The sequence below is a fragment of the Delphinus delphis genome, chromosome 2 (assembly GCF_949987515.2).
Source record: "Delphinus delphis chromosome 2, mDelDel1.2, whole genome shotgun sequence".
Classification (NCBI taxonomy): domain Eukaryota; kingdom Metazoa; phylum Chordata; class Mammalia; order Artiodactyla; family Delphinidae; genus Delphinus; species Delphinus delphis.
Window position 1 is genome coordinate 13,378,531 of NC_082684.1, and position 13,535 is coordinate 13,392,065.

General features: G+C 52.0%; 1 protein-coding gene across 1 annotated transcript; it reads left to right on the forward strand.

The window, feature by feature from the left end:
* The first annotated feature begins 4,824 nt into the window (after positions 1-4,824).
* On the forward strand, positions 4,825-6,406 carry GPR68 (G protein-coupled receptor 68). The gene has a single exon (XM_060003350.1). The coding sequence runs from the start codon at positions 4,825-4,827 to the stop codon at positions 5,938-5,940; it is 1,116 nt and encodes a 371-aa protein (XP_059859333.1). The 3' UTR covers positions 5,941-6,406.
* Positions 6,407-13,535: the final 7,129 nt, after the last annotated feature.

Below are 13,535 nucleotides of genomic sequence, written 5' to 3' on the forward strand. Positions count from 1 at the left end.
CTCAGCTTCTCCGTACACCAGAGCTGAATCGCATCTTGGAGACACAGGTTTGGGTGAAGTAGAAAAGGATAGCTTTATTGCTTTGCCAGGCAAAGGGGGACCCTGAGCAGGCGGGAGGGTCCCACCTCGAAAAACTATGTGTTCCAATCCCAGAGGATCTGATGAAGGGTTTTATAGCAATGGTTCAAGGGTGGGATCTCCGACAAGATTAGGGTGTACTTTATGGCCTGCACTCCTTTAATCTTGTCTCAGGTGATTGGTCTCCTAATCTTGAGGAGCTTCTCTGGTCCCCTTTTTTTTTTTTTTTTTTTGTGGTACGCAGGCCTCTCACTGTTGCGGCCTCTCCCATTGCGGAGCACAGGCTCCGGATGCGCAGGCTCAGCAGCCATGGCTCACGGGCCCCGCCGCTCCACGGCATGTGGGATCTTCCCGGACCGGGGCACGAACCCGTGTCCCCTGCATCGGCAGGCGGACTCTCAACCATTGCGCCACCAGGGAAGCCCCTCTGGTCCCTTTAATTTTGTCTCAGGTGGTTTCTTGGCTGCTTCTTCCTTGATTAGCAACTGTTCCAATCTGCCCTTTGGAACTCAGGGAAGGTCATGGAGGCTGGAGTCTTGCCTACAAGAAACAGGGGACAAAAAAAAGCCCTCCATGCCTGGGAACCCTGCAGGGCCTCACTTGGTGTCAGAATCTTGAGCAGCCTCAGTTTCTTCATCTGTAAAATGGGTGCTGGTGAGACTCGTGTTGAGAGAGAGAATGGATGTGCAAAAACGTTCCTGGCATGTGGAGGGCTCTCACTCGGTATGGCTTGGTCCTTCCATCCCATCTACGTTTTTCCATTTATAGAACACTTTGCACCCACTGTGCCTTTGATTTGGGGGAGCAAGCTTTCTGTGGACAGCAGGTAGAGAAGGGACATTCCTGGCAAGATGTAGTTTCCATGGAGGAGTGCCTGTCCTCAGGGAGTGGAAGAAGGGAGAGCTGGTTGTGATGAGGCCCGGGTGAAAAAGCAGGGCCCTCTGCGACCAGCTCAGGCAGCTTAAACAGATGCCAGGTGGCTGGAGAGGAGGCCACAGTGATTCCTCCCTCTCACTTTTCTGTTTCTATTAATAATATTTCCATTGTCCCAGCACCCAACCTCAAAACCCCCCACCCATCCATCCATCTCTTCATCCATCTATCTACCCATTGACCCATCCACCCACCCATTCGTCCATCTATCCACCTGTTCACTCATCCATCTATCCACCTACCCCCTCATCCTTCCACTTATTCATCTTATTCATCTACCTACCCATCCATCCATCCACTCATCCACCCACCTACCTCTTCACACATCCATCCATCTAACAGATAATTTGGGGGAGATTATGAGGACCAAGCACTGAAGAACATCTCAGATTTGTCCCTGATTGTCCCCAGCTCCTTCTAATTAGTTGGCAGTTTCTACAGCTGTTTGTTGTCCCCTCTCTGGCCACACCCTCCTCACACCTAGCTGTTTGTGCCAAGCTACTTTCAGTTCCACACAGGTGCCTGTTCTCTCTCTCTCTGGCATTTGGCCTGTTGCACGCTCTATTTCCACAGGCAGAAACTTCCATCTTCCCTGGCTGCCCTTCCCGCTTCTTCTGGTCTTCGAGCAAAGTGCTGCTCAGGAAGGCTTTTCTAGCTGGGTTAGTTCACCTCCTATGAACTCCCTTAATGTCCTGTACTCTCCCTGGGAGCTAACCCTCTCTTTTCTTCTCCTGTCTCCCATGAGACTAAAAGCAACTTGAATTATGCCAGGGGCCAGTACAGTGCCTTCCATATAATAATAGACACTCAATAAGTATTTGCTGTAACAACGAATAAGTCAATGAGTGGATGGATGGATGGACAGATGGATGGATGATTGGAGAGCCATTGAAGGGTTTGAAGCAGGAGTGATTAGGTTAGGTTTTTGTTTTAGAGGATGGCTTTGAGGGTGGTGAGGCGGAGACAGGGAATCCCATAGGAGGCCGTGCGCTGATTCTGGGGAGGAAGTCTTGACCAAGCCAATCTGGGGCACTGGGGAGGGAGCTAAAGAGGAGGAGTCGGATGTGGGAAGTATTTAGGAGTTGAAAATGGTAGAACTGAGTAATCAAGTGGGTGCTGTGGACGAAGATGAGGGAGAAAGCTGAAGGCCAGCCATCCAACGTGAGTGACTGGGCAGGAGGAGATGCCACCTCCAAGAACAGACTAGTGGAGAAAATGATGAAAGCAGGGTGGGCCTCACAGAGCATGCCCTGTGCCATGGAAGGAAGCTGGTTCTGTCAGCCTTCCACCTGGGGGTGGGGAGGGCGTCTGGGAATCATCAGAGTGTTGACGGCATTGAAATCACAGAGGCGATGCCGTGTGTGTGGAGGAGGTGTTTTCATCTAAACGTCGTATGTGTTTCTTCTTTGCCCTGCAGACTTGAGTATTTCTGACTTTGCTTGCGGGAATTCGCTTATCATCGGCCTGGGAAAGAGGAACCCGCAAACAGTCACACCAGCCCGCCTCACACATGCGTACACTCAGCCCTAGCAAACGATAGGCTTCGGCCAGGTGACTCTCAACAAATTCCTAAGACCTGACAGGACATGTTTTCACTTTGGTTTCCTTTGCCATATTTTGTTGGTGCCTGGGAGCCTGTGCTGATGAATGAATTTTTATCTTCCTGTGGGTAGATTTTATGTGGACTGTGGAGAACCCGAGGTAGATTCAGAGACACGGACGTCCTGGGTGGGTGTCCCTGGGGGACCGCTCAGGTGTGGGCCTGGGATCCAGGGACAGGAGGGCTGGCAAGAGGAGGACGGATGGGGCCAAATTTTGACTCACGGGGCTGTGCAGAGTTTAGGGGTCACAGGCCTCCGCTGCCCCTTCGCCCCTTCCTCTCACCATCAAAACATATAAACAAAAACACAAAAAGCGAAAAACAAGAAAACACCCTTGTGCACTGTTGGTGGGAATGTAAAGTGGTGCAGCCCACTGTGGAAAACAGAATGCAGTTCCTCAGAAAATTAAAAATAGAGCTGCCATGTGATCCAGCAGTTCTACTTCTGGGTATAGACCCCAAAGAGCTAAGAGCAGGGATTCAAGCAGTATACCCATGTTCACAGCAGCATTACTCACGGTAGCCAGAAGGTAGAAACAACCCAAACGTCCACTGACAAATAAATGGAAAAACAAAAATGCGGCCTATACATATGATGGAATATTATTGGGCCTTAAAAAGGAAGGAATTCTGATATATGCGACTACGTGGATGAACCTTGGGGACGTTATGCTAAGTGAAATAAGCCAGCCACAAAAAGATAAATTCCGTGCGACGCCACTTATACGAGGTGCCTAGAGCAGTCAGATTCGTAGAGACACAAAGTAGACTGGAGGCTGCCAAGGGCTCGGGGGAGGAGGGATGGGGAGTTAGTGTTTCATGAGTACAGACTTTCAGCTGGGGAAGCTGAAGAAGGTCTGGAGGTGGATGGTGGTGATGGCGGCGCAGCAGTGTGAATGTGCTTAATGCCACTGAGCTGTGCGCTTAAAAATGGTTGACATGGTAAATGTTACGTTATGTGTATCAAACCACAATTGAAAGCAACGACAAGAAGCACCTCCCTCCACCACCAACACTGAAATCCAGGCCTGTAGGGCTTCCCTGGTGGCGCAGTGGTTGAGAGTCCGCCTGCCGATGCAGGGGACACGGGTTCATGCCCCGGTCCGGGAAGATCCCACATGCCGCGGAGCGGCTGGGCCCGTGAGCCATGGCCGCTGAGCCTGCGCGTCCGGAGCCTGTGCCCCGCAACGGGAGAGGCCGCAGCGGTGAGAGGCCCGCGTACCCCCCACCAAAAAAAAAAAAAAGACTACCATCTTTTATTCTGCCTCATTGCCTTTGGAAAAACAATGACATGCATTTTGACATATTTTATGTGGCCCTGATACTGACCCTGAGGGCAGGTGTTTTCATCCTCATTTAATTAATTTATTTATTTACTTATTGTCCTCGTGGCATGGCTTGCAGGATCTTAGTTCCCCAACCAGCTATTGAACCCAGGCCCCAGCAGTGAAAACGCCGAGTCCTAACCACTGGACTGCCAGGGAATTCCCATATCCCTGTTTTATGGATGAGGAAACTGAGTCTAAGAGAGCGTAAACGACTTGCACAGCCTGTGAGCAGCTGACCCTAGCCTGGTGCTCACGTCTGTCGGTGCCTGGCCCCCTGTGCTAGGTTCCCAGTTCCACGGAGGTGAGGTAGCAGTGCCCTGCAGGAAGCTTAGGCTTTTTTCTTGCCAGAGCACAGCAGGACCAGGCTGGGCCTCTATTGTGCTGTATGGAGAGGCCCCGAGGAGGGGCTGTGGCCTTACTGACCTGGTCCATTCCTGTGAGCAAGTAGGAAAAATGTGAATGGTGCTGACTGCTGCAGGAGAGAGTGGCTGGGGCCCTCACTGTTGTGTGGGTTGGAATCGTTCTTCACCTTGAGCTTCCCTGGAGCTTCCCCGGAGCCAGCTCCAGGCCTTGCTTGCTGCACCGAGGGACCAGGAAAGTAAATAAGGGACAGGAAGCCAGGGAAGGGGGATGGGGAGACATAAGTCACATCTCAGTTGAGTTGGAGTTGGTTGGCTGGATCATCTTCTAAATTACGTGAGGCACTTAGAAGAGTGCCTGACATACAGTAGGTGCTATATAAATGTTGGCTCCTCTTATCCTAAGCCTTTCCACCTTTGACTTTCAGGGCCTTACCCATCACCAGGGAGGCCCGGCCTTTGCTACAGCTTGAACCACATCCTAGAAACAAGATGGCGCTAGAGAGACTGGTGCATTCCTGAGCCCATGAGGGGTGAGGCCCCTCCAGGCCCAAAGATGGGGAACGTCACCGGAGACAACGGCTCGCTGAGCTGTGCCATTGACCACACCATCCACCAGACGCTGGCGCCGGTGGTCTATGTCACGGTGCTGGTGGTGGGCTTCCCAGCCAACTGCCTGTCCCTCTACTTCGGCTACCTGCAGATCAAGGCCCGGAATGAGCTGGGCGTGTACCTGTGCAACCTGACAGTGGCCGACCTCTTCTACATTTGCTCGCTCCCCTTCTGGCTGCAGTACGTGCTGCAGCACGACAACTGGTCCCACGGCGACCTGTCCTGCCAGCTGTGCGGCATCCTCCTGTACGAGAACATCTACATCAGCGTGGGCTTCCTCTGCTGCATCTCCATCGACCGCTACCTGGCCGTGGCCCATCCCTTCCGCTTCCATCAGTTCCGCACCCTGAAGGCCGCCGTGGGAGTCAGCGTGCTCATCTGGGCCAAAGAGCTGCTGACCAGCATCTACTTTCTCATGCACGAAGAGGTGGTGGAGGACCTGGACCGGCACCGCGTCTGCTTCGAGCACTACCCGCTCGAGCCCCGGCAGCGCAGCATCAACTACTACCGCTTCCTGGTGGGCTTCCTCTTCCCCATCTGCCTGCTGCTGGCCTCGTACCGCGGCATCCTGCAGGCCGTGCGCCGCAGCCACGGCACCCAGAAGAGCCGCAAGGACCAGATCCAGCGGCTGGTGCTCAGCACCGTGGTCATCTTCCTGGCCTGCTTCCTGCCCTACCACGCGCTGCTGCTCGTGCGCAGCCTCTGGGAGTCCAGCTGCCACTTCGCCAAGGGCATCTTCAACGCCTACCACTTCTCCCTGCTCCTCACCAGCTTCAACTGCGTGGCCGACCCCGTGCTCTACTGCTTCGTCAGCGAGACCACGCACAGGGACCTGGCCCGCCTCCGTGGGACCTGCCTGGCCTTCCTCACCTGCGCCAGCACTGGCCGGGCCCGGGAGGCCTACCCATTGGGTACCCCCGAGGCCCCAGGGAAGAGCGAGGAGCCCAATGTGCTGACGAAGCTCCACCCGGCCTTACAGACCTCTCAGCCACCTGGAGCGGGAGGGTCCCCAGCGGGCGGACTGGCCTAGCTGTGTCGCCCCATCACCCACGTGCGGGGCGAAGCAAGGCCTGAGCTTGCTCGACAGCTGCTGCCCACTTGGCCAAGGCAGGTGCCTCTTGCTGCTGGAGGGGACGATGGACCTGGGCCACGGGGCCCTGGGTCTGGGCCGCAGCACAACCTCTCTGGGTCCAGGGACCCTGCTGTGGCTGCCGAGTCCGACGGGGCTGCTCGTTGAGGGTGGGGATAAGCTCCGACAGTGCATGGGGGTCGTCTGCTGCCAGCTGGGCGGCTGGTGGGAGGAAGACCTGCTCACGTCCAGGAGGTTTTCAAAGAGAAGCTCGGGTGGGGGACACAGGGTGTGAGGACATGGAGAGAGGGGCCTGGGAGATGAGAGTGGGTACCTGGGGGCACACCTGCCAGGGCCTTCCAGTGCCGTTGTCACAGATGACACCGGTCCAAATGCACTGGTGTAATCGGGGAGGTGACACACGAGAGTGTATTGTCATCATTCATACTTGAGCTTCACTCCACGAAGGGGTGGGAAGGAAGATGAGTGGGCCCGGAGGTGGGATGGGGAGAAGGAATGTAGGGAGGGGTTTGGGGCACTGGGAGTGTGTGTTTGTGGGGGACAGTGGGGGAGTAACAGGTGGAGGAGAGGCACTAGATACAGCCAAGTCACAGTTTCACAGGCGAGGAGGGTTGAGCAGATTCCCCAAGCCCCAGGGCTGATGGAAAACAAATCCTAGGGCTCCCTGGGGCTCCACAGGGCGATGTCTGTGGTCCTTTAAAGTCAGCATTGAAGTTCAAGGGCCAGGACAGAGGCCTAAAGCAGTACGTCCCGCTGAGTTCCCTACACAGATTCGCCTCAATTCATCTTCTGTTTCTATCTGCCTTGAAGCACCAGACCTGGAAGCCTGCGACTTTGTGTGTGTGTGTGTGTGTGTGTGTGTGTGTGTCCATGGTTAAAATGCCAGGGTCTCCATGACAGCTCTGCCCTAAGCCACTGAGGCTAGGGTCATGTGACTGCTGGCAGTGTCCCCTGCCACACAGACTGGAGTGCCTAGCAGTCTCAGAGAGGAGCATGACATTCTCCCCAAGTTCTTAGAACAAAACAAACAACACGGAGATGCATGCTCTGTTATCTCTCAGCCCAAAGCCCCGGGGTGAAGCTCCACTGTGGTTTAAATAGCCCCTGTGACAAGAAGAGGAGGGGGCCTTGGGCTCGCCTTGCCTCCTTCGTCCTTCAGCACTGCTCCTCTGCCAGATGTCCCACCCCACCCACCTGGAGAGTGACAGTGGGCCCACGGGCCACATGCAGACCAGGGTACTGACCACCGTCTCTTGTTCTGTCCTGGAAGGCTGGTGATGGGGCTCCTGCAACTTTGTGCCCAATCTCTCCTGCAACTTTGTGCCCAATCATATTAAGCCTCTGCCTGGGGGATATACCAAGGACCAGAGGAGCTTCTTGCTCCTCCAGGGACCTGCCCACCTTTTTAGAAATGCTAGCCCTTCAGATTTCCTGGTCGGTGGGCTGGAGCCAGTTCTGACTTCCCCCAAAGACCTGGGATTTGAGCTCTCACAGCTAAGAGGCTAGGTGGGCTCAAGCCCGGGGAGGGACCAGGGATGGGAAGATAGAAGCTGGCATCAGTAGAAGATTTCTGGAATCTGTTAAAGGGCTGCCAGGGAGAATATTTTTTTCAATCTCTCTTCATGCCTCCCCTCCCCTCTCCCAGAAGTAGATTCACCCTGAGTTTCTTAACCCTCCCATCAGAGGTGTCCAAAGACTGATAGCCCAGGGTGGGTGTGCCCTAAGGAAGTGGGGTTCCAGGGCTTGCTCTAGCTCCTTCTGGATGGCCTTCCATAACCTGGGGAGGTTCTCTTCCCCTTCACGGAGGAGGAACTGACCAGGTCTGCAGGTAGCAAAAAAAAGGCCACCCAGCCCCAGACCAGGATTACAAGGGCAATGACACTGGTTGAGACCTCCATGCTTCCTCATTCCAAATTTCCTCCTGTTTTGATCTTAAACATGGACGTTCCCATTGGGATAAACTGGCATGAGCCTAGGGCAGTTCCATTTACTATCAAGAGTTGTATTTTTGTATTGTCCTCTCTTTTATGCCAAGTATACATGTGTTGGACCATGCAATGGATTTATGTAGCAAACTTGAGTCTGCAAATAAAACAAAGTAACAAGCCACAGCTGGAGTGTGCTGCAGTTCTTATGGGGAGGGAGGGTCTTCTAACACCAGGGGGATCTAGAAGGCCCATGGAATACCCAACAGAGTCAGGAAAGTCCAGGGATTGACATTCTCAGAGAAAACTTGAACAGCAATTAGGGGATGTGTCCTTGATTATCCAGTAGTGGTCAAGAAGGATGAAGCCTTCAAATGAAGTAGGGCCTTCTTCCTCTTGAGATTCATGAAGTGTCTTGAGCTCTGCAGCACATTGTTGCTAATCCACTCTGGGACTTAATTTGGCCGCCTCCCCTCTGAAGACAGAACTCAGCCCTGCGGTTTGGAAAACATCATTCCCTGTCCTTGGACACAGGACCCCTTCTGCCCCCTGAATAGCTGCTCCCCACAGTGAGGGAGGGCTTGATCAGTCCCCTCATCACTAGTGAAGATTGCCAAAGCAGGAAGGCCTGTTGTACCCACCCCTTGGGAGGCTCTTCTTACTGTTCGGGTTGTGTTTGGGGAGCCCCACATTTAGTGATCAGCCTTCTTAAGCTCCAGCATCTTCTCAACAGTGGCACCTCCATGTTTATCATGAAAGATTAAATGCATCCTGTTAAAACGTAAATTTGGTTTTAGTCACTTAATCTTTCCCTGGAGTCAGATTCCTGGAGTCCTGGAGTGCTCTGGAAGAATCGATCCTTCTTCCAAACAGACTTATTGGGGATTAAGACTCCTTTCTTTCCTAAGATAAAAGGTGGAAGAAAAGGTCCATCTGGTTTGGACTGAAGGTAGCAAAAGCAATTAGATTCCTTTCTCATTCACCACTGTTGCTTAGTAAAATGAGGGCTCATCTTCCTGTTTATACACACTGGTCTGTGGTTTGGCCAGACAAGTGTGGGAGAAATTTTCAGCACAGAATACATCCCCATCTGCTGCTTTTCTCTAGCTGGTACAACCAAGAAAGAGCCAGAATCTGGACCTCCTTGGTTCAATGCTTTTCTGAAAAATGTGCTTCTTACAGCTCATGATCCTGCAGCCTCCAGGAATTCATCTGGCAAGATGATGGTCTTTGATGGCAATAACCCTGGGGTCACAATGGTGCCCAGTGCTCTGGGGAAATGGTGTGTCAATTCCATTTGCTTTACTTCAACAACTATCAGAAAGACGTTGGTAGATTAGACATTAGATATCAGTGTTAGAAAGTCCTGCAGAGGTCATGATCTCCAATTCCTTCCCTATGAATTATCCCCTGTATATCTCCCCAAAACGACAGCCCAGTTTTTCTGCGAGTACCACCAATGACGCCAGTTCACTACTACCCAAGACAAGTTATTCCAAGGTTGGGCAGAAAATCTTAACTCCTAATGAGCCCAAGTGGAACCACTTTTCCCACTGGCCTTAGTTCTGGCCTCTGGAAAGACATGACCCTTTAGGTACTGGTATTTGAAGAAAAGTCTCACATCCTACTTCTCAGCTTGTATTAGACAGGGCTGGATTATACTGCAGTAACAAATATACCCCCAATCACATTGCCTTAAAACAATAAAAGTTTATCTCCTGTTCATGCAAAGTCCAACGAGCAACTACTTTCTGGCAAGTCTTTTTCCCAAGTGATGGCAGTGATTCAGGATTTGCTCATCAAGAGGTGCCATCATCTCGGGGTCTTCCCCTTCCATCCACAGAGGCAGGGGAAGCAGCACAAAAAGAATCTCACAGGGGGGTTATGGCCAAGTCTGGAAGTAGTTGGTATCCCTGCTACTCACATTCTATTGGCCAGATCCCAGTCACATGGCCCCAACCTAACTACAAGGGAGGCTGGGAAATGTAGCTTTCCTATGTATGCAGGAAGAGGAAGCAGAATTAGTGAGCATCCAGCCAGCCTCTGACATACAGAGCTTCAAGCCGCCTCCACTTAGGGTTTGAGCATTCACCTTCTTGTACCTCATCTGAACAACGCCCGCTTCTTCAATTGTGGTGCTTGGATCTGAAGTGAGACAGTCTGTCCAACCTGTGCTGGGGAGAAAGGGACCATTTACCTCACTGTGCTTCTACTGACGTAATGGCCTTTCTGGCAAACACATCACATCACTGACATATACTGAGTTTATGTGAATTGCTGTTAAACCACACCTCCGTCCTGCCTAGAGCAGTGGTCTTTTGAATCTGAGAGTTAGACTCTGTGGAGCCAGTGGAACCCACATGGAATGGGCAGAAAGTAGTAGAATGCAGAGGGCTGGACTAAGGTGGGGCTGGTGGTCAGCAGGGCCTGTGCAATGAGAGGCAGGAAATGACCTCAGAGGATTGCCTTGCCCAGCTGAGCGATGAGGGGGGCACTTGACCAGAGGATAGCTGGGGGCTAAGGAGCCCTGACCCCTTCCTGGCTCGCTTAACTTCTAATCCCACCTGCAGGGTCTGTGGGGCATGTGCACCTTGATGTGCCCAAGGTCTCCAGCCTGCCCTTGAACACCCACAGAGCATCCCAGGTACTGCTTACCAGGATTCTCTCTCAATATTCCTAGAAATGCCCAGGAATGCTCACACGCCTCAGGAATCCATCCTGGTGGATACCCCAGCCCATCTCTCACCCTGGGCCTCCCCACTATTCCTGTAGGTCACCTCTTGTCCCCCTGTAACCAGCTTCTCAAGGTCAGAGCCATGCGTACCATGCTGCCTCAAATGTGGACACAGGCCTTCCCCAAAGGACAGCCAAGACTAGAGTGAACTTGAGCAAAACTTTACTAAAGGCTTAGCGGGAATCATATTGTAGACAGAAAAACATAAAAATGGATCCTAGAACTCAGAGCTCCAGTGGTCCCTGGGCTGGATCCTGCTAAGGGCTCCTCTCCTGGCCCTTTCTTGCACCTTAGCCCCTGCCACAGGGCCACAGGCCTGTCTCTCCCTGCAGGGGGACCTTTGAATGCTTTGCTCCAGAACTAGGACCTGTACTCTCAGCTTTCTTTGGGCTCCACCCAGGTCTTAGCCTCTTTCCCAAATGACTTAAATCTCTCCCCATAAACTTCTGTCCACAGGGAAGATAACCTATCACAGTTATCTTCAGTAACTGAAGACTATTACAGTCAGGCTTCAAACTTCTTCATGCCAGAATAGAATTCTGCTATTACTACTGCAAAACCAAAGGCCCATTAGTGTGTATTCCCCAAAAATATGAGTCAGGGAAGTCCCGGGAGCCTTAGCAGATGATGTTTCATCTCTCTCTAGCCATCAAGACTTCAGCAATGCCAGGATACACTCTCAATCATAGGCCCCCATTACATGGAGCTCTGCAGACCCAAATCAGGGACACAAATTGGAACTGGAGGAGACCTGGTCAGTGAGGCTTAGAGCTGAGGTGGGTTCACCGATCTGTGAGAAGTCACAAATGGAGAAGGACAGTGAGCACATTACAGTGGCCCTGATGCCACACCAGCAGGAGCACAGACACGTAGGTGGGGACTCCCCACCAGAATGACAAAGGGATGTCAGGACAGCACCCACCCCAGCTACTTCTGGCCAAAGGCTTCACCACGCCGTGCGTAGGGAGCATTGGAAGTTAACCCCAGATCACTGAACTACACACTTAGGTTTTGCTGTTGAGTATACAATTTAATTTCTATAGTATGTGTTCCACGCTTTACAACGTATGCCCCTAAAAGAATCAAACTTGACCTGCTTAAGGAAATAAAACAGGCACAATAAACATTTGGGGCCATAGCTGGGAAGCAGGACAATTATTTCTTTTTTTTTTTTTTTTTTTTTTTTTGCAGTATGCGGGCCTTTCACTGTTGCCGCCTCTCCCATTGCGGAACACAGGCTCCGGACGTGCAGGCTCAGCGGCCGTGGCTCACGGGCCCAGCCGCTCTGCGGCATGTGGGATCCTTCCGGACCGGGGCACGAACTCGCGTCCCCTGCATTGGCAGGCGGACTCTCAACCACTGCGCCACCAGGGAAGCCCATGGACTACTATTTCTGAACTCAGGTCCAGCTGCTTGCTGCTCAAAAATCAATACTCGAGAGACAAGTGTTGGTAGAAATGAAAAATGTTGCTTTTAATCAGAAAGCCTGCAATCTGGGGAGGAGGTGGACTAGTGTCCCCAAAACCAGCACCAAAGATTCTGCTTGGCCTTGAAAGTTTTTAAAGGGAAAAGGGAAAGTCATCTCAGGTAATCATTGAGTTAGGGGATCAAACTCATTGACATCTCCCACTGCGTGAAAGGCTCGCTGACTCCTTGTCATCTTTCTTTAGCTGCTACCTCGTTCACATAGTTTGTTCTTGAGATCACTGAAGGGGAAGCTAGAGAAGAGATCTGGTCATCTGTTAATTATAGTCTTCATTTTTACTTCTTTGCTCTACAGAAAGAACCAACATCTTAGGCATGGTATTGTGTGAGCAAAAGATTTGAAAGGTGTGCTTGGGCCATAGATGAGTAGAGCAAGGGGGTGCCTGGTTTAAGTTAGTTACAATATAATTTTGCTAAAGTGACAAGACAAAAGCTCTTTCCTGCCAAAAGCTGCTTCCATTACCCCATCTAGATGATCCAGCACAAGATACTGTACTGGTTCAGTACGTGAATGTAACGGGACGTGGTCAGGGATTCTGCTTCGGATTTCGTTGGGGAACGTACAGTGGGAAGTTGTGAAGGAGATAAGGGCAAACCGATGAGTTGTCCAAGAGGACTCTGTGAGTGATCTAAGCCCTGGAAGGTCCTGACCCACCCCCGGGCTCCGGGAATGTGGCTGCCCTTTTATGCAAGGAGGGCAGAGTCTGGCTCTGGAGTGGGGGGTGAGCAGATGGGAAGGAGGTGGGAGAGGTGTCAGGCTCTGTGGCGGGGGATCAGGATGTAAGGGGGTAAGGGAGGGGGAGGGGCACAGGGGAAGTGATGGGTGGAGATAAATCTTTTGCCTAAATAAACAGGATGTTGTTTGTAAAAGAGAGCATTTCGCAGGTATAAATATTTTGTTGGTGGTGGTGATGAGTAAACCTTTAGTGAAGCCCCAGAACTTCGTAATATACACTACATATTTGTACATTTTGCTGTTTCTTAATTAGCCTGGGGGGTTATTCAGGACCCTCTGTGTCTGCCTGGAAGTTCATTGCTCACTGGCGTCCCCGTTAGTGATGGGTCAGAAGACTCTCAGAGCAGACTGCGTGGGTAACCTGAAGAAGCCAGGGTGAGGAGGTTGAAATCAATGCCTCCTGGCACTTAGGAATAAAAGCCAAAACTGGGGACCCCAGAGAAATGTTTTACTCGGTCCACATCACGTGCATTACCCACTGCCCCCAACCCCGACCCAGGAGGTGGGCACGCCTGACCCAGGCCAGTGTGGAGCACGTTGCTCACCCAGGGTCAGTGTTTATTTGCAAGGCTGTTGTAGAAGAAAGCCGGGGCCCTCAGGGAACTCCTCCCTAGATCCGTCTAGTACGCACCCCCCATGCCTGTAATTTGCATGG

Bases quoted from the DNA above. Each gene is read 5' to 3' on its own strand.
- GPR68 (XM_060003350.1), top strand. From the start codon at position 4,825: ATGAGGGGTGAGGCCCCTCCAGGCCCAAAGATGGGGAACGTCACCGGA.